Source organism: Protopterus annectens, chromosome 16.part0 (genome assembly GCF_019279795.1).
Source record: "Protopterus annectens isolate FY-2018-M chromosome 16.part0, PAN1.0, whole genome shotgun sequence".
Lineage (NCBI taxonomy): Eukaryota > Metazoa > Chordata > Ceratodontiformes > Protopteridae > Protopterus > Protopterus annectens.
The window spans coordinates 14,203,070-14,221,647 of NC_056750.1; the positions used below are offsets into that span (position 1 = coordinate 14,203,070).

General features: G+C 42.2%; 1 protein-coding gene across 2 annotated transcripts in view; it reads right to left on the reverse strand.

The window, feature by feature from the left end:
• Positions 1–18,578, reverse strand: part of AK8 (adenylate kinase 8) — a 2,747,949-nt gene that overhangs the window by 2,384,252 nt on the left and 345,119 nt on the right. For both annotated transcript variants that reach the window (XM_044058631.1, XM_044058632.1), the window contains exon 3: positions 15,786–15,835. In XM_044058631.1, the coding sequence (XP_043914566.1) occupies positions 15,786–15,835 (50 nt within the window). The remainder of the gene's footprint in view (positions 1–15,785; positions 15,836–18,578) is intronic.

Consider the following 18,578-nt stretch of genomic DNA (forward strand, 5'->3'; position numbering starts at 1 on the left):
ATTGTTGAACTCTTCCATGTTCACACTGGGTCGAACACCAGGACCAACCGATGTTATCCATAATGAAATTGAACACACTACCAAATAAACCAAGAACCCACAAACAAACAAAAAGCAGGATCCACAGCCAAACCAATATGTTCAACCACGTTTTTTTTTATAATTTACTAAAACCCTAATAAAATGAACAAGGGTATAAAATTACACACTTCTGTTCTAAAATATTAAACAACTGCACCACATATTCTTTGATACTAAATGGAATAAAGTAAAATAATCCAAAGAATAAATTCAGTGCAAATAAAATAAATGCGATTAGTTCTTTACTAGAGTTAGTATTAAAGTACAATTTTGTGCACTTGGGCAATATTTCCATCAAAAGAGAGGTGTAGCCATGGGAGCATGTTGTGCTCCAGTTTTCGCGAACATAGTTCTGCTCCAATGGGAGAAGCAGAATGTGTTCAACAAATTTGATATCCCCCATGGCAGCTATACACAAGATTTCGGAACAATGTATTTATAGCATGGGAGGCTTCTGAAGTAGAAATTCAAAGTTTTGTGTATTATTTAAATTCCACTACCACTTTTTTGAAATTCACATATCAGTACAATGTACATAGTATTAGTTATTTGGATGCATTAGTGCCTAAGGATTCCAATAGGGAATTAATTCAGATTAATATATACAGGAAGCCCACTCACTCCAATAGCTTCCTACATTACAACAGCTACCACTCTGTTCATCAGAAATAAAGGTATAGTTAAGGGTCAGTTTGTGAGGGTGACACATATGACATCTGAACATGCAACTTTTGAAACAGAATGTAAAAAACTGACCAAACTTTTTTTGGGTAGAGGTTATCCTCAGGAACTAGTAAGCAAAGTTGCAAATGAGATAATAGATAAAAGAAGAAAAGAAGTTTTAAGACCTATATTGGTAGGAGGGCTTTTGGAATCTACTACAGTGAGCAATGAAGGAAATAAGAGAATCTTTCTTGTACTTTTATTACTCCTTACACACTGCAACATGAAGGAATTCATAGGATTTTAAAAAACAACTGGAAACTTTTCAAGTGTTTTGAAAGAATAAATGAAATAGAGACAAGAACCTAGGATCGTGCACAAAAGGGGCGGATCGTTAAAAGAGATATTGGAAGGTGGCACTCACACCATGCAAAATAATAGTAAACAAAAGGGGACCTACAAATGTAGAACTTGCACACAATGTCAATACATTTTGGAGGCTAATTCTGTTAAAGTGAATAAACAGAAAGTATATATGTCCTTTCATTGTACTTGTGTAGGCCTGATTTATTTAGCAAAGTGTCAGAAATGTGAAGGGTTTTACATTGGTAAAACCACTCGTAGATTCAGGGATAGAATTTACGAACATGTGAAAGATATGAAAAATAAAGAGAACAACTCTTTGTATAAACATACAGTAAAAAAAAACCCAGATCATGTCTTTTTGTTTTTTGGACTTGACACAATAAAAAAATCCTTTAGGGGGACCATGGGCAGATATAATAAAACAGAGGGAGGTTTTATGGCAACTCAAATTAAATGCCTAGTCCTGCCTGGTTTAAATGAGCTGGTGTCTATTTCTAGTATCTTGAGGCTCATGTCTTATAAAACAATCTTCGGATTATTTTACTTTATTACATATAGTAGCAAAGAATATGTGGTGCAATTGTTTAATATTTTAGAACAGAAATGTGTAATTTTATATCCTTGCTCATTTTATTAGGGTTTTAGACTACACTTTATTAGAACCAAAACTTGTACTTGTGATGACCCTACCTAACTCCAATACTATTCTGTATTCCATAATCCCATACAACTTCTCAGCATACTTTTTGCCACTCCAATACTATTCCTTTTCACCATAATATCATACAATACTCTGAGCATATTATTTCTCACATATGTTTCTCTAACATCACATTACACCTCTAGATATCCCTTCCACCCCATTCATGGACTCTAGTCTCTCACACTTCATAATTTGTACTATTCCTAACATACTTCAACTTGCTATACACCTTACTACATCAGTCATACATCAGCTATGTGTAAAAAAAAATATTGAAGTACAGTACTTATTTGTACTTTTTGTATTACTGATCTTATCCCTGTTATGCCTCTTAACTTATCACTGTGAATTGCTTTAAATTGTACTGCTAATAGTAATTTTTTTTTAATTGTAAACTAATCTGTTATGTATACTTAAACTGTCTGCAACTGGAGCTTTTCTCCTCAGGTCTCCACTAAAAAAGGGCTCCTAGACCAGCTGGGCTAACCCAGTTAACAAATGTCAATAAATAAATAAATAAATAGCAAATTATAAAAACACATTTTTTTTTCATTTTTATGAATAAGCAATTGGCAATGACATCATCAATATTGCCATTGGTGATTTTTAAACATGTGATTAATTAGGAGGGGTATAAAATGAGTAATTTGAATGTAGTTAATGGATTCTGAAGAAGTTTGTGTTATAGTCTTTACAAAAGTGCTAAATCCTGCAATAAAACATGGTTGAACATCTTGGTTTGGCTGTGGATCCTGCTTTTTGTTTGTTTGTGGGTTCTTGGTTTCGTTTGGTAGTGTGATCAAATAAAAACACTTTTTCTTAGCTTAAAATAAGAAGTTATGTACCTACCATAACGTTCCATGTTAGTTGTCTTCTCTCACCTTCTTTCTTGCTTGATGGGTTCGGAGCCGATCCTCGGCTCCGACTCGGCACTTGCTAAGCTCGAGAGTCACTTTTACCAGCTCGAGGCAGCCCCATATCCCATGATGCAAGGCGGTAAGTACCCAGATCTCGTTTGATGACAAAGAGCAATATCACCAAGCATAAAATACTTCCAAAAGGAAGAAAGAAAACTCACAGGATGGAAGAAGGACCAGGTCTGAATGGTCTTCAGCATAATAATTTCTTATAAAAAGGTCTGTCCAGGCCTGGGGGAAGGAGGGAGGGTCGCAAGAAAGAAGGCGAGAGAAGACAACTAACATGGAACGTTATGGTAGGTACATAACTTCTTAATGTTAAGTTGTCAATCTCGCCTTCATTCTTGCTTGATGGGACCGCGTCCCTAGCACCTCTATCCTGGGTGGCTCAATGGAACAGACTCTTGAGGACTGTAGAGCCAAAACTCGCTCTGTCCCTGGAGGCCAAGTCCAATTTGTAATGGGAAACAAAAGTGTGAGGAGTGATCCAAGTGGCCGCTGCACAAATAGTGTCTAAAGGAAGTCTAGCTTGAAAGGCTGTAGAAGTAGCTAAGCTCCTAGTTGAATGTGCTTTAGGTTTTGAGCACAGCTGTTTTCCCCTGAGCAGATAAATTTCAGAGATGACCGAAGAAAGCCATCTAGACAAGGTCACTTTAGAAACAGGAAGGCCTTTCTTATTATCCGCATAGGAAACAAAAAGTTGATCAGATTTCCTAAACTTTTTTGTTCTGTCCAAATAATATCTGAGTTGACGGTGGACATCAAGATAATGTAGTTTTTGTTCGGCTCTGTCTGAATAGTTTGGGAAAAATACAGGGAGATCAATGGATTGATTCAGATTGGTCTTTGAAGCGACCTTAGGCAAAAAGGTCGGATTAGTTCTCAAAGATACTCTGTCTTTGTGAAAAACCAAATAGGGGGGTCGAACTGATAGAGCATGAAGTTCAGACACCCTCCTGGCCGATGTAATAGCCACTAGGAATAAAGTTTTCCAAGAAAGAAATTTCAGGGAACAAGAAACAGCTGGCTCGAAGGGGGGAAGAATCAAGGATGTCAGCACTAAATTTAGATCCCACTGAGGAGGAGGATTCCTGATTGGAGGCTTTAGTACGAAAATTCCTTTCAAAAAGGCCCTGCAGAGCCTATGGGACATAATATTGTGATCTGCGAACCCGACATGAAAGTTGGAGATAGCAGCCAATTGAACTCTGACTGTGGAAGAAGAGGAGCCTGCATGAAAAATCTCTGCTAAGAAGTCCAGGACTGCCTGAACAGGGGCAGTGAAAGGATCAATATTCTTGGCCTTAGCCCAATAAGAGAAACGTTTCCATTTGCTTGTATAAATCCTCCTGGTAGAGGATTTCAAAGAAGCTACTATGATGTCTCTAACTGGGTTAGAGATCAAAGGAAGCCTGGCTAAGGAAGGAAGTGGAGCAACCATGCTGTGAGGTTGAGAGAAGGGATAGACCGGTGCAGCTGACCGGATTGGTGAATCAGAAGATCTGGCACTGGGTCCAGATGCAACGGCTGCACCAAAAGGTGACGATGGAGGAACGGGAACCAAACTTGTCGAGGCCAGTAAGGGCAATGAGAATCAATTTGGCTCTCAAAACGGTAGCTTTCTGGATAACTTGAGGGATCAGAGGAAATGGAGGGAAGGCATAAAGAAGTCCCTGGGGCCAATCCTGGGTCAGAGCGTCTCTGGGCGGATGGCCTGGAAGAGGGAAGAGAGAGAAGAAGTCTGGGCATTTGCTGTTTTGGGGAGTAGCAAAAGATCGCAACATGGACGACCCCATTCCAGAAAAATCTCTTCCGCTATAGATTGCTTGAGAGACCACTCGTGAGGCATGAGAATAGCTCTGCTCAATCTGTCCGCTACAATGTTGGTTTTCCCAGGGATATGCGTTGCTACCAGAAACCGATGAGAGGAGATCGCCCATTGCCATAGTCTGAGCGCTTCTCGACACAAGGGGTAGGACTTGGTTCCGCCCTGTTTGTTGATATACCAAACTACAGACATGTTGTCTGTGTGGACTGCAATTGTCCCTACGGGAAGAAAGTCGTTGAGGGCTTGCAACGTTAAAAGCACTGCTCTCATCTCCAGGACATTTATGTGCAGGTGGTACTCGAACGGCTGCCACGTCCCATGAACCATCCTGCCCTGATAATGACCCCCCCACCCGATCAGGGAGGCATCCGTGGTGACAGTGGCTATCGGGGATGGGGGTACAAAGAGTCTGCCTTGGTGAACCTGAGGAGATGTGATACACCAAGCAAGATGATCTTTGCAAGTCTGTGTCACCAGAATCTGGTGACGCATTGGAAGTTGTTGATACGACCACTGTGTGAACAGCATCCACTGAAGAAGGCGCATGTAGAAGCGAGCCAGGGGAAGAAGAGTAATGGCCGCAGCCATGAGGCCTAATACCTTTAGAACCATTCTGGCCTGTACTTTCTTGTTGGCTAGAATGATCCTGACATGACTTTGAATGTCTGAAACTCTTTGATCTGTAAGGGTAGCTGATATCCGAACAGTGTTTAAGTTTGCGCCTATGAAAGTAATAGACTGGCAGGGCGATAAGGATGATTTTTCGAAGTTTATCGAGATGCCCAAAAGAGTACAAAGCTTTATTGTGTAATCCCTGGCTTGAATAAGCTGATGCCTGGTGGTGGCTGAAAGGAGCCAGTCGTCGAGATACGGAAACACCTGGAATCCTTGACGTCTCAGGTGAGCCGTGACCACTGCCATGCATTTGGTGAACAATCTGGGGGCTGTAGTGAGACCAAAGGGCAGGGCTCTGAACTGGAAATGACTGGACCCCAGCCGAGCGGAGAAATCTCCTGGAGCGTCTGTGAATTTTGATGTGATAGTATGCATCCTGAAGATCTATTGAGCACATCCAGTTGTCCTTCTGTAAGAAGGGCAGAATTGACTGAAGAGTGACCATTCGAATCTTGTCTTCCTCACAGACTTGTTGAGTCTGCTGAGATCCAATATTGGTCTCCAGTCTCCCGTCTTTTGGGGACCAAAAGAACCTTGAGTAGATTCCGGGCTCTGAATGGTCTGTTGTAACTGTCTGAATGGCTCTTTTTTGCAGTAGTTTTGAGACTTCTAACTCTGCAATTTACCTTAGACCGGGTGGTACATCTGGAAGGGAATTTGAGGGAAAGGGACTTTCAACGAAAGGAATTATGTAACCCTTGGATATGATCGACTGTACCCATCTGTCTTGAGTGAGGGAATGCCAGGCTTCTGGGTACAGTGATAATCTCCCCCCGACTGCCTCCAAGGAGGGACAGCCGGGCAACATCTCAGGGATGCTGAAAGGGCTTGTCAGAGAGAGGCTCTCTGTTTCCCTGGTTTTTGGACCCCTCTGCCTCTAGAGCGTCTGTTGTTGTTACCCCTCTGCCTCTAGGGGTAAACTGACCACGTGAATCCGGCGTGACTCCTTGGGATTTGGAACCACATTTTGCCACCTTTCTGTCCTTTGGGGTAAGGTCTAGAAGGGGTGGAAAAACGGACTCCTACGGCAGAAAGAGTCTTGCCGTCCTGCTCACACCTGGTCAAAGTTTCCTTTACTTGAGGGCCAAACAAAGCTGACCCATCAAAGGGAGAATTTGTGAAGGACGCCTTAAAGGGATCTGCAAAGTCACATAGCCGCATCCAGGCTTGGTGTCTAAGAGCCACACCTGTACCTGCGGCCCTACTCGCTCCATCAGCAGCATATGATATTAGCCGCATGGAGGAGTTTGTAATGGAATTAAGGGTTCCTAGCTGCAAAGCAATTTTTTCCTGAGCTCCTGCAGCTGTAGGATCCTGAACAACATCCCCTAGCTCCTTAAGGATATCCCTTTGGAGTCTGGTGAAGTGACATAGGTAATTCAGCGAACGCATAGCAAAGGTCGCTGAGGAAAACATCCGCCTATCCATGGTCCTAGAGTCCTTATTAGGAGGATGGACGGGTACGGAAGGATCTGCAAGTTCCTTCTTGGTGGCAGCAGCCACCACCATGGCATCAGCGGGGACACCCTTAGTGAGGAATTGCTTATCACACGGGGCAGTGATAAATTTAGAAGGCCTCCTAGGGACTGGCTCTACAGAGTCAGGAGCAGCCCACGCCTTCGGGCAATAACCTGCATAAGGGGTCGAAAGGCGGAGACACCCAGGAGGTGGAGGGCCGAGATCCAAACGCCTCTAGGTATACTGACTCATCCTCAGAGGGATTATTGGTGGGCCAGTTTCCCCTCTGTCTAAGGAGTTCTAGGATGTCTGAGAAGGAGACATCCTCAGTGGGGGATCTTGGGGTTCCCTCTGACTCATCAAAGTCAGTATCTGGAGTGATAGACTCGTGGGAGTCTACATGTTTCCTCTTACAAGTCCTCTTCCTAGGAGGATCTCGCGAAACATCAGGAGAATCCTCGGAAGAGGGGGAAAGTTCCAATGGGGAAACCTGAGGCGGAGGATCTCTGGGTCCTGTAGCAAGAGAAGTGGCAGAGATGTCAACAGGCACTATAGAGGGAGGAGCTAAGGGAACAGACTGCTGGCTGATACCAGTGGCCAGCACACTCTTCATCACCTCGAATGCTCCCCTCCCAGGCAGGTCCGAGAGAACCCGTTCAAGAGCTAGGAACTCCAGGGACCACCGAAGGGAAGTCTCCGAGGCAGATGTCGGAGCCGAGCTCACCAAGGCCGAGGCTCCAAGGGAAGAGCGGGCTCGGACAAGGGTCCGATGCCACTCACCCCCTCGGAGGAGACCATGGAAGCCCGGCCACAGAATCCCTCTAAGGAAGGTCTCGAAGAGGAGATAAGAGTAGAGGCTGAAGGAACAGAAGGGGGTATCTGTCCTTCAGCCGTAGCAGTAACCATTCCCGAAGACTCCAACTCCAAGCTCTGGGTTAGAGTTGAAGGAGGAACTGCAACGGGGTGTGGACCAATAGTAGTCTGTTGAGACGGACTATGTAACATTTGGGCCAGTGCCTGTGACTTAAGTAATCTACTGACCACTCTCTCTAAGTCATGGTCAGAAAGCCTGGATGACCTTGAAGATCGGCTCCGATGGCTCCGTTCCGAGAGGAGAGGTGAAGCCGGAGCCGAAAGTATCGGCTCCAAGGAAGGAGACCTCGACCTCTTCCTCGAAGGAGCCATCAGAACCGATGAAACTATTGAACCTGTCGGAGCCGACAACTTATCGGAGCCGACAGGTAGCCTCGATGCATCGGCTCCAGCCGGAGCCGATACAGCCACAAAAGTAACGGTGTCGGAGCCGATCGGAGCCGACACCGATGCCTGAGCCACATGGTGGTCGGAACCGATCGGAGCCGACACCGAAGTGGTCGATGCAGAATCGGCACTGATAGCCATCGGTGCCAAAGGCTTAGTTAAGCCAGAATCGGCTGCAGCCGGAGCCGATCTCGACTCAGAATGAGTCGGAGCCGAGGCCGCAGGCTTTGACACAGAAGCCTGGGCCTTGGAAGACTTGGCAGTCTTGGATGGAGCCGACTTAGCCAGAGAGCCCTCCGGCTTAAGAAGGCCCCTGAGTATTAATTTATTTCTTCTTTCCTGCAGGACTCTCTGGCTGAAAGAATGACATATAGCACAGGAGTCCTGCAGGTGAAGAGGCCCCAGGCAATACAGGCAAGAAGTGTGACCGTCTGTCAGAGACATCTTCTGACAGCACGAGTCACACTTCTTAAAGCCTGAGACCCTTTCTTTTGACATGGTGTAACACAAGCACACACACACACCAGTCAAAGAATTTAAATTAAATATACCAAAAAGGTATAAGTAGAAACACACACACACACACCCTAACGGGGGGGGGATGGGATGGGTAAAGTTTGACTAAAAAAATAAGAAGAGACAGGGAATTTTCTGTCAGAAAATGTTTAAAACTAAATTAAAACTAATAATAAAGGGTTTTTTTGTTAAAGGGGGCTAAAATAGCAAAGTAGCAAATCACTTACCAGGAGCTGGTAAAAGGAGGACCTCATCAGCGAAGCGGCAAACGAGATCTGGGTACTTACCGCCTTGCATCATGGGATATGGGGCTGCCTCAAGCTGGTAAAAGTGACTCTCGAGCTTAGCAAGTGCCGAGTCGGAGCCGAGGATCGGCTCCGAACCCATCAAGCAAGAATGAAGGCGAGATTGACAACTTAACATTGTATAATTTCACAGAAAAAGTTTTGATATAAATATAAAATGCAGAACATTTTTCCCCAAAGGGAACTTATCTGCCCAGTGACTGAAGGCATCAGCCAAACACTGATCCTTGAAAGCCTGCAAGAGGGGCGTATTTCTGTGGCAGGAAAGCTCTGATGGACTTGGCACCCAAGCTACTCTTTAGCTCAGCTCGAGCTGAATAACAGTTTGGGTGGATGGCAGGTGCCACTTGAAGCTTTGGAAACTGGCCAGCCATTATATGTCTCACTCAGGATATAATCCATGTAGCTAAGGTTACTGCAGCAGTGATCAATATGATGAACATCACTTACTTCTTCTCCACATGCACATACTGCAAATAAACAGCACAACCAAAAGTTGCCAAGAAAGCAGACATCAGCACATAAGATCCACTAAGTTCGTTTCTTCACTAGGAAATATTTTAGTTATAGTGACTCTATAATTAGACAAGCAGATTCCATACTCCTCAGACTGGACAAGATCAGAATGAGTGGCAGCTATTTGCCCGGTGCCAGGATTGTGATCTCACAAGGGCCTTGGACCAGACAAATATGACTATGACCTCGTGGTTGCCCATGTGGAAGTGAATGAACTGAGGTGCTCCACCAGAGAGACATGTAGAAGGACATGATAGAACTTGCTATGTGCATTTTAGCTGAATGAAAGACACTAGCCTTGACTAGTATCTTGCCTTCACTTAGAATGATGCCTAGATACCAAAGCAAGATAATAGGCTTTAACAATTAGTTAAGAGTTGTTGTCATTCTAAAGAAATCTAGTATGTGTTGAGATGGTGGATAACACTTCTTAGTTTGCCAGGAATGGTTTACACCTCTCATACCAGGGCTTCTGCATGCAAGCTAAAGCCTTTGCTGCATCCATAATGCCTTTTTAGGTAGAGTCCTTGACTGGGTATTCCTGCATAGCAAATTCAGACTGCAATTTGGACAACATCACTGTGTCACTACTCAATGCTAAGAATTTTAATAGAGAGATGACTGAACTTGAGGTCCTCCTGCAACTTAAACCCATTCATGTTTTTGTACTTACTGAAACAGGGTTTCAGTACAGTAATGGCACTTCCTCTATACCATGGTTTAGTACCTATCATCCCTTCCGGCCCCTGGGTAAATTCAGGATAGTATTTGTTTTTGTCAGAAATACCATAACCTCGCTTCAAATTACCCACAAACCTAACTTGGAGCTCCTGGAGCTTAGAATGACCATTAACAAATCTGGCTAGTGCTTCAGTGCTAGCTACAGATCCCCATCAATGTCCCCCAAAGATCATGGGAATTACCTTACTAGCACTGAGGATGTAAATATCAAACCAAATACATTCTTGCTAGGGGATTTAAATTACCCAAATGTTGAATAGCACAATTAGTCTTCTAAAAATGGACATGATCACCATTTCCTGGACTTTTGTAATTCATCCCCTCATCCCTAGTTATATCTGACCACAACTCAGTCATCATCTTGTTAACCATTTGAAATGTCAAGACCATCTACAGAGAGTCCCAAAATGTGGAGAATGAATGACCAAAAGATCGGAGTTGTATATACCAAGTCCAAGATGCCATTTCACGGTCATATTTTCGTTTCTCCCAGGTATGGTGATCTTGAAGTTGGTACATATAAGTTCGGGAGGGGGGGGGTGCAGGAAGGGGGCTTACTCCCATACAAGTTTTAAGAAGAACAGAGATTTTTGAGATTCACTCTTTTCCAGGTTTTTGGTCTTTTGTTTTTTTTTTTTTTTTTTGGCTTCTTGGCAGTTGGCATTTTGAGTGCCAACATTTTGACAGGAACCCATCTTCTCTATCAGGACTAGTGATATCACCCCCACCACCAAAAAAGACCATATTTAGGATCTTCGCTAGGTCAAACCTACTTCAGCTTCTAGAAGATCTACACAACATTTCCAACAAACCCCTGCAAATAAGACCCAGCTGAGAGCATTGCTACAGTCCCTTCTGACTTTTACCAGTCCCCAAACAGTTGCATGGAAATGTCCATAGCTGTTCACCCTAATTATAATGGTAAATTCAGGAATAAAACACCCTGGTGATACTTCCATATTCATTAACTATATAGCAAAAGAAGGAAAATGATGAAAAGTTGTAAAGAAATCTCCATCCTCATATAGGTTCATAGGTTCATAGGTTCATACTTACTACTATCTTGCCGGGGGCATTTATAAAGCCCCCCATTGTTTTAGGCTTAACCACCTTTAGTATAGTATGGGGAACTATATTTTTTTGCTTTGCTGTGCCTCTACCGAGACACTGAGGTAATTCCTAATTCCTATCTGGATCTCCCCATCATTTCCATCCATTTCTCTTGAACACTTGAACAAGGAGCCAGTGCTCTGCCTCACATGTTTTGTTTTTTTTTCAGCCCACAGGAGTCTTTGGGTGATGAATCTATCCCTCCCCTCCAATACCTAATAGCGTGTCGGTAAAGTCTCCGCCCTTGTGGCCCTGATGGATTCAATGGATTTATTTTTTTTTTTGACAAATTCAAATCATGGTTTGGTTTTGACATGGCCTTGTATGTTAGGGTCACCTGCGAAGCGGTGTCTGAGACTGAATAAGCGACTGGAGTCGGGGAGGTTCAGGCAGATTTTTTGAGATTTATTTTTTTTTTTTTTTTTGTTTTTGTGGCCTTGAGGTGGCCTGGCCTGCTGCTCTCAGGCATGGTCAGTCCTCGAACATCGAACATTATTGTGATGATTCATTGTGCTCAATGAGTGAGGAGATGATGAGATGATGAATCCTTTCTATGACTCCCTTGATCTAGATAAAGAATCCAATCAACTAGGGTGGCATGGCTCACTTTACTTCCTAACTACTAGATGACAGACTACTGGGTCCCCAGACCACTATTCCCTGACCTCTTCTGTGCCTAGTTACTCAGTGGATTGCCACCTATTTGGGGGTATTTAGGTATTTTTATGATGATATTTATATGTTTTTTTGGCATTTTTTAGCTTGCAGCTTTGGCACTTTCGTGGCTCTGCCAGTTATCCGTCCTTCTGAAGGATATCTGTGTCAGATATGTCAGAATGCAGCCCTTTGCCAGCCATGTGCAGTCTAGTTCACTTTGTTAACCCTCTCTGTTTTACTGTGTAAGAGAGAAGTAGATGCCAAAGTAGATGCCAGACAATGGATACCCTGACTGACACCACTTGTGACAGGCTTTGGCTGACAGGCTTTGAGTCTGAGCCAGCAACAGCAACTTGTGTCCCTCAGCCATCTTGCAACCCATCTTGTGATGTATGGGTTAACATTTTAACTGATGAGTTTTCAATTTTCAATGATACCCGTATGCCAGATCGAGGTAGGCTGTGAAGGAGGGCTGTTGTCATCATATTTGGCTTTGACAATTTTGACCGTGGGGACTGTTTTGAAAAAGTCAACCAAGTTTAAAAGGCATGATCTGCCTTTGACAAAGCAAAACTGGGTTGGATCAATGTCTTGCAAATTCCTAATATTATTTATTTATGGGGTTATATGATCCTCTATGATCCTCTCCATGATAAGGCTTGTCAAGCTAATGGGCGGTAATTTCAGGGTCTTCCAGGGGACCACAGATGCAGTGTGCCCACACAGTGTTGCAGTTAGACCTTTGGGAGTCCTGGTGTCAGAGCTGTAGGTTTAATTCTGATTCTGTCGCTGTCCTAGCTGTTAATATCTTATTTAGTTGGGTGAGCACACATGGGGACACCATCGGGTCCCATGGATGCTGTGTTTTTGCTCAGGAGAGAGCAGTTCTCACTTGGGCGCTGTTTTATATTGGGGGGCTTTGGTTTGGGTAGGGGAGAAGTTTCTTTTTCGATTTGCACTGAGGGATGTCCAGCCAGTCTGTTAGCCATGTTGAAACATTCCATGTCTGAAGTATCAGTAATCATCACATCGAGTTTAACTAGTTCTGACCATAGTATTTTCTTTTCCTAGTAGGTTTCTAACATAGGCCTTATTTCCTTTCCTATTTTTTCTTTTGCTATTTTTATCTGCTTTCTCTCATTTTATGATTATTTAGATCTTTTCTCTCTTTTTATTTTTACTTATATTGATCAAGCTTTTTTTTTTTTTTTTGTAGTAGCTTCCTTTACTTGTTGTCCACTTTGTTTGGGGTTGCCTTCTTTATGGCTGGGGTTTGTTTTTGTTGGGATGCCTTAAAGTTGGTTCCAAGAGTGTTTGTTTTGCTTGGGATTGCCTTAGCCATGCAGTCCCTTGGGGTTTGTTAGAAGGCGTTTGTAGCTTAGTATTGTTTTCCATGGGCCCGGTATCCCTGAAGGGATGGGACACCAGTGGAGAGAAGTTACTGTGGTCTTTTTTTAAGTGTGTCTTTACTTTGTGATTTTAACTTTGCGAGTGGGTGGGGTGAGGGTGGGATGAGAAGCCAGGGGTATTTGTGATGGTTGTGTGAGGGTCTCCCCATTACGGGTGATGATGAGGTGCTCCCATTGTGTGTATGATGAGATTTCAGGTGACTATGAGATCAAGTATGTTATCTCCTCTTGTGGGGATGGTGACTAGTTGTTCCATGTGTTTTTGGAACTTTGGCAAATGGCTGTTTTTTTTGGTATGTAGTGTTTTAGTGAGATGGTGGGGTAATTGGGGTTGTCACCTGGTGATGGTTTTATTTTGTGGTGTTTTAGTATCCTTTTCATGTGGTTGCCTGTGAGTTTGTGAGTAGTGTGAGGTGAGGTTTGCAGTGTGTCAGAGCTGGGTTGCCTAGGGTTACCTCACAGTCTTGCCTATGGTTATCTGCACCTGGATGGTCTCCGATGCGAGCCCGTCTGTGGTCTCCTTTTGGTGTGTATCCTGGCCAGTTATTATCCCGCCTTGGGCGGAGCGCGCTGATATGAGGGAAAAACCAGATGGCTGGGGAACTGATTGGGGGGGCCTTGATGCGAGGTTTCTGAAGGAGCATTGTTTCTGGGTAGCTCTGAAGGGCCTACTTGCTGGATGTTGTCCAAGTTTTTTGAGGGGGTGCATTTGTGCATTGCCCAGCGTTAGAATCATTTTTTTGTTTTGTTAAGGGTTCTTTGGTGTTTTCCTTGCCTTTTGTTTATTTAAAAAAAGACGCCCCTTGGAGGCAGCAATGGGCTGGGGATGGCACCATATCTCAGGACCATGCTGAAACATGCCATATAAGACGCTGAATACTATTAGAAAATGTAAAGCACAGTACAAGCTTAAAATCACTAAAAATACCAAAGGAGAATAAGCATACTAGTGCTAGTGTACAAGAACAAAGGGGACATTCACAACCATGGGCAGTACAGACGTATCAAACTCCTGTCACACTTCATGAAAGTTCTGGAGAGGGTGACTGATAAATTAATACAAGATTCAGACCAGGATGCAGCACAACTGACCCAATATGTGAGGCAAACAGTTGAGAAAAGCTAAAGATGAGTAAAAAGTCCAAATAAGCTTTCCTAGACTTGTTGAGAGCATATGACAAGGTCCCAGAAAAGCTGATCTGGGCAGTCTTGCAGTGGTTTAGTGTCCCAGAAACAATGGTAGAATTAGTGCAGGCTATATACAAGAACCCACCGACTCAAGTGCAAATAGTGTTCAGTCTCACTGAGTGGTTTCCAGTGGGAGTGGTTATACATCACGGTTCATCTCTGAGCTTACTTCTGTTCATTCTGGGGATGGGCTACATCACCAAACAGTCTGGTGGGAACAGATCAACTAAGTTGTTGTATGTAGACAATATGGCAATATAGGTGTCCTCTGAACAAGAATTTCAGCAAAAGACAGGAGAATGGAATACAAAATTGAAGGCACATGGGATGAAACTTGGTACAGACAAGACAGTGGTAATGATACCAAATGGGGAAAATCAGAAAGCTACAATTCAAACCTGAAAGGGATGATGATGAAGTGGAAGGGTAATTCAAGAAATAAAGAAAAAGTGGGATTTTGAATGCAGATCCTTGAGGAAAATAACAGTCATACACAATTTTATATTCATAAAGTAGCAAAAAGTATTCTAAGAACTAAGCCAACACAGGGATGGAGAAAGGAGATTCTGTCAATAGGGATGACTGCAATTTGGGGTACAGAAAACAGACAAGGGGGGCTGTGATTTAATGGAGGGAACTGGCAAAGGAACAGAGGTATTGGGAACAAATAATTAGAGAAGGAATGGTAATAGAATGGGAAGAGGTCAAGGAGACATTTGGATTGCAGTCTAGTGACTGCCTTCCCTATTAGGGATTGATATCATGATACAGACAAAGAGAAAGGGATAGGGGAAGTCCTAAATGAAAGACCTGCACTGGTTGAGTTTTTAACTGAATCTAGAACAGAAGCTGCTACTAAGAAACAGCATTGTCCATTCCTAAGCTAGTTTTCTTGGTTCACAAGAGGTGGAATTTAGCTGCTCAAAACCAGCATACTGAAGTATGAAAATCATTTTCCTTTACTCCCAGACCAAGTATGACCTTAGTAAAGGGGCAGAAGGAGTATGCCCCCTGCAAATAATACTTACTGGAATTGCATTTTTTCAAAGGATGAGTCAGTAAACAAGCATCATCACAAATGAATATAAGCATACATTTCTAAAATTACATTATAAATATTAATAATGTAAACCACATATTTACACTTTCTACCATTCTGTTTAATGGAAAGAGAAAATGCGTGGTACTTTAACAAATGAGCTTTGTTCTGCTAATTAACACAACCAACAATATTTTTTTTGCCATTTATTGTCAAATTCCATTTCCAAGATAATCATATCAAAGAAACTGAAATCTGAGACTACCCTAAGGGATGAAAAACCCTCATAAAGATACTTTCAGCACGTCTTCCTCTGTCTTTCTGTTACTATTAACAGATCCATTCATACTTACAATTGTCTTCTTTCCTGATGCAGGAGGACCCAAAATAAAAATTCTTGGAACTATGGAGATAAAAGAATGAATACTGATGTTAACATGGTTGTTTTTTGGTGTGAGGTTATGCTGCAAACAGAAACTTGTTTTTTCTCTTTCAAGCAGTACAAAAGACGACCAGTTACTTGCGCTGCCAGTATATTATTTGATTTAAATTCAAGTACTGTCTCAGTGTGAGTTACATTCCAGAGATAATGCACAGATATGTTTGACCAATATCAAATTTCCAAAACATCCATTATTTAACATTTGAAATAAAACAAGAATTTTTCAGTAGTAAATAATGACGTCTGTAAATCAACTGCAGCCACGTGCCAAGAGGAAGGGGAGACAAAAATTTTAATAACCTACAGTAGGCAAGCAATGCTATAAAGAATGGTATTACTTACTTGTTCTCACAGGCTGTATAAGCTTCAGTGATCTAAGAGTGAACCAAGAAATGAAGCTTTGTTCCAAAGTCATGGGTCGTTTGTAGCAAATGACAGAATATTTGATAAACACATTTATTCCTCAAAAAAAAAAAAAAGGAAAGGGTGGTGCTGCGGTAGCATTGTCACCTCACAGTTAGACGTTGCCCGTTCGATTCTCAGAGCGTCTTCTGTGTGGCGACATGCGTGAATGGGCATTCCTTCGTTGAAGGTTGTGCGTTAGGCCCGGCAAGCCAGCACATAAAAATCTACTGCCAATCATTAGCGGACCAGAGTTCCGCTGTGGCGACCCCTAACCGGGAAAAGTCAAAAGACACAAACAAAGAGTACTCCAAGTTTATATTAAAATCAGTAATGATTATGAAGAGAAACCATGCAAAAACAATGTATTATAATAATGGAAAGAAAGGCACGGCCTAATCAATTTATATACCCCATGCCATAACAATGCAAATAAACATGAAAGTGTTCCATCCAAAAATCTTACAAATGTAATCCCACATGAAAACTGACACACTTCGAATTACAGGGTTAGCTATGCTACGTGACATCCAAAGAAGTCATTATACAATGTAACCTATGTAATGTTCTACAACATGCACTCTGACAAAACCACCCAATCACAGAGAAATAACTCTGGCTACCACAACCTGAATCTCACCAGCATACATAAACCTCAAATGACAAAAGAGCAGCAACTAAATGTAAGAAACAGAAATATGCTGTTTTGTTGTAAAATTACTGTTTTTATGTTATGTTAAAGCAATAACTGACAACACTGGTGTGGTACATTGAAGATTTACCCAAGGTAAGTGTGGTTTAAACATGAGGGTGAATCCCGAGTGATTAAATAATGCCAACTGTGGGTAAATCTTCAATATACCACACCGACTTCGTCAGTTATTGCTATATTATACAATGACTGGCCATTAGCATTCAAAAACGAGCACGCTGACTGGCCAGCCCAACCAGCGTGCCTGTTGTAAATCCGGGAATATATCAACAGGAAAAGGTCCGGTTGCCCAGACTTTTTCCCATTAGTATATCTCGTATTTTTATTTTTTTTTACTTTTTTTTAATACAAAACGAAAATGGAAGACATTTTACATTCGGGAGATGGCACAGACAGAAATAAAATGATAATCAGGCATGTTCTACAAAACTTAAAAACTTACCTGATTATCCTTTTATTTTGTCTGTCCTGACTCTCCCTAACATACAAAGTCCCCTGGGTTCTTCTTTTTTTTTTTATTAATTATAATGAAGGAGGAGCAATAGAGATCTTCCTTTCTCCATTGCTACGTCTTCACAGCCCTGATGTACTGCGTAAGCATTGGAGTACAAGTCCCATACGCATGCGCAGTACATCAGAACAGGCCAGCAATATACCACCTGCCGCAGAAGAACAGTAATGCGCCGTTATACAAAGACATTATTTAAGAAAAGTATTTTTTTCTTAAATAATGTCATGGTATAATAGCAATAACCGACTCTGTGGTTGTGGTATATTTCAATTTACTCTTGGTTGGCTTTATTTAATCACTTGGGCTTCGTCCCCATGATTAAACCACACTAACCATGGGTAAATCTTCAATATGCCACACCACAGAGTTGGTTATTGCTATTATACAATGACATTATTTAAAAAAAAAATACTTAATTATTAAATAATGTCTTTGTATAACGCCTCCATCTTGCTCTTCCGCATTTTCTCCAGTATTCTGGGGCTTTCCTGATGTACTGCGCATGCATATATGACTTGTGTTCCCATGCTTACGCAGTACATCAGTGCTGTGTAAAGGGAGCAGCGGAGAAAGGAAGATCTCCGTTGTTTTATTCATTTCTTAAGAAAAAAGAATCCAGGAGACCTTTAATGTTTGGGAGAGATGGGACAAAGAAAATAAAAGATAATCAGGTGTTTCTTTAGTTTTGCAGAACATACCTGATTATCCTCTTATCTTTCTCTGTACTGTCCCCTCGTTCATTTGAGGTCTTCCGTGTTGTAAATATATTTAAAAAAAAAAGAAAGAAAAAGAAAAATTTTATAGGATATACTAATGGAAAAAAGTCAAGGTGACCAGACCTTTTTCCATTGGTATATTCTCGGATTTACAACAGGCACACTGGTTGGGCTGACCAATCAGCATGCTCTTTTTGAGTATTACTGGCCAGTCATTGTGTAATATGTATTACTGAGCAGGTGCTCAGACTTTTAAGAAATGTGATTGAAAGCGTATAATGTTTAAGCTGGAATGCCTACAGCAAACACTAAGGTAGAACAGACCATAAAACAAGTAGAAGGAACTGTTGTGATGACATTAAA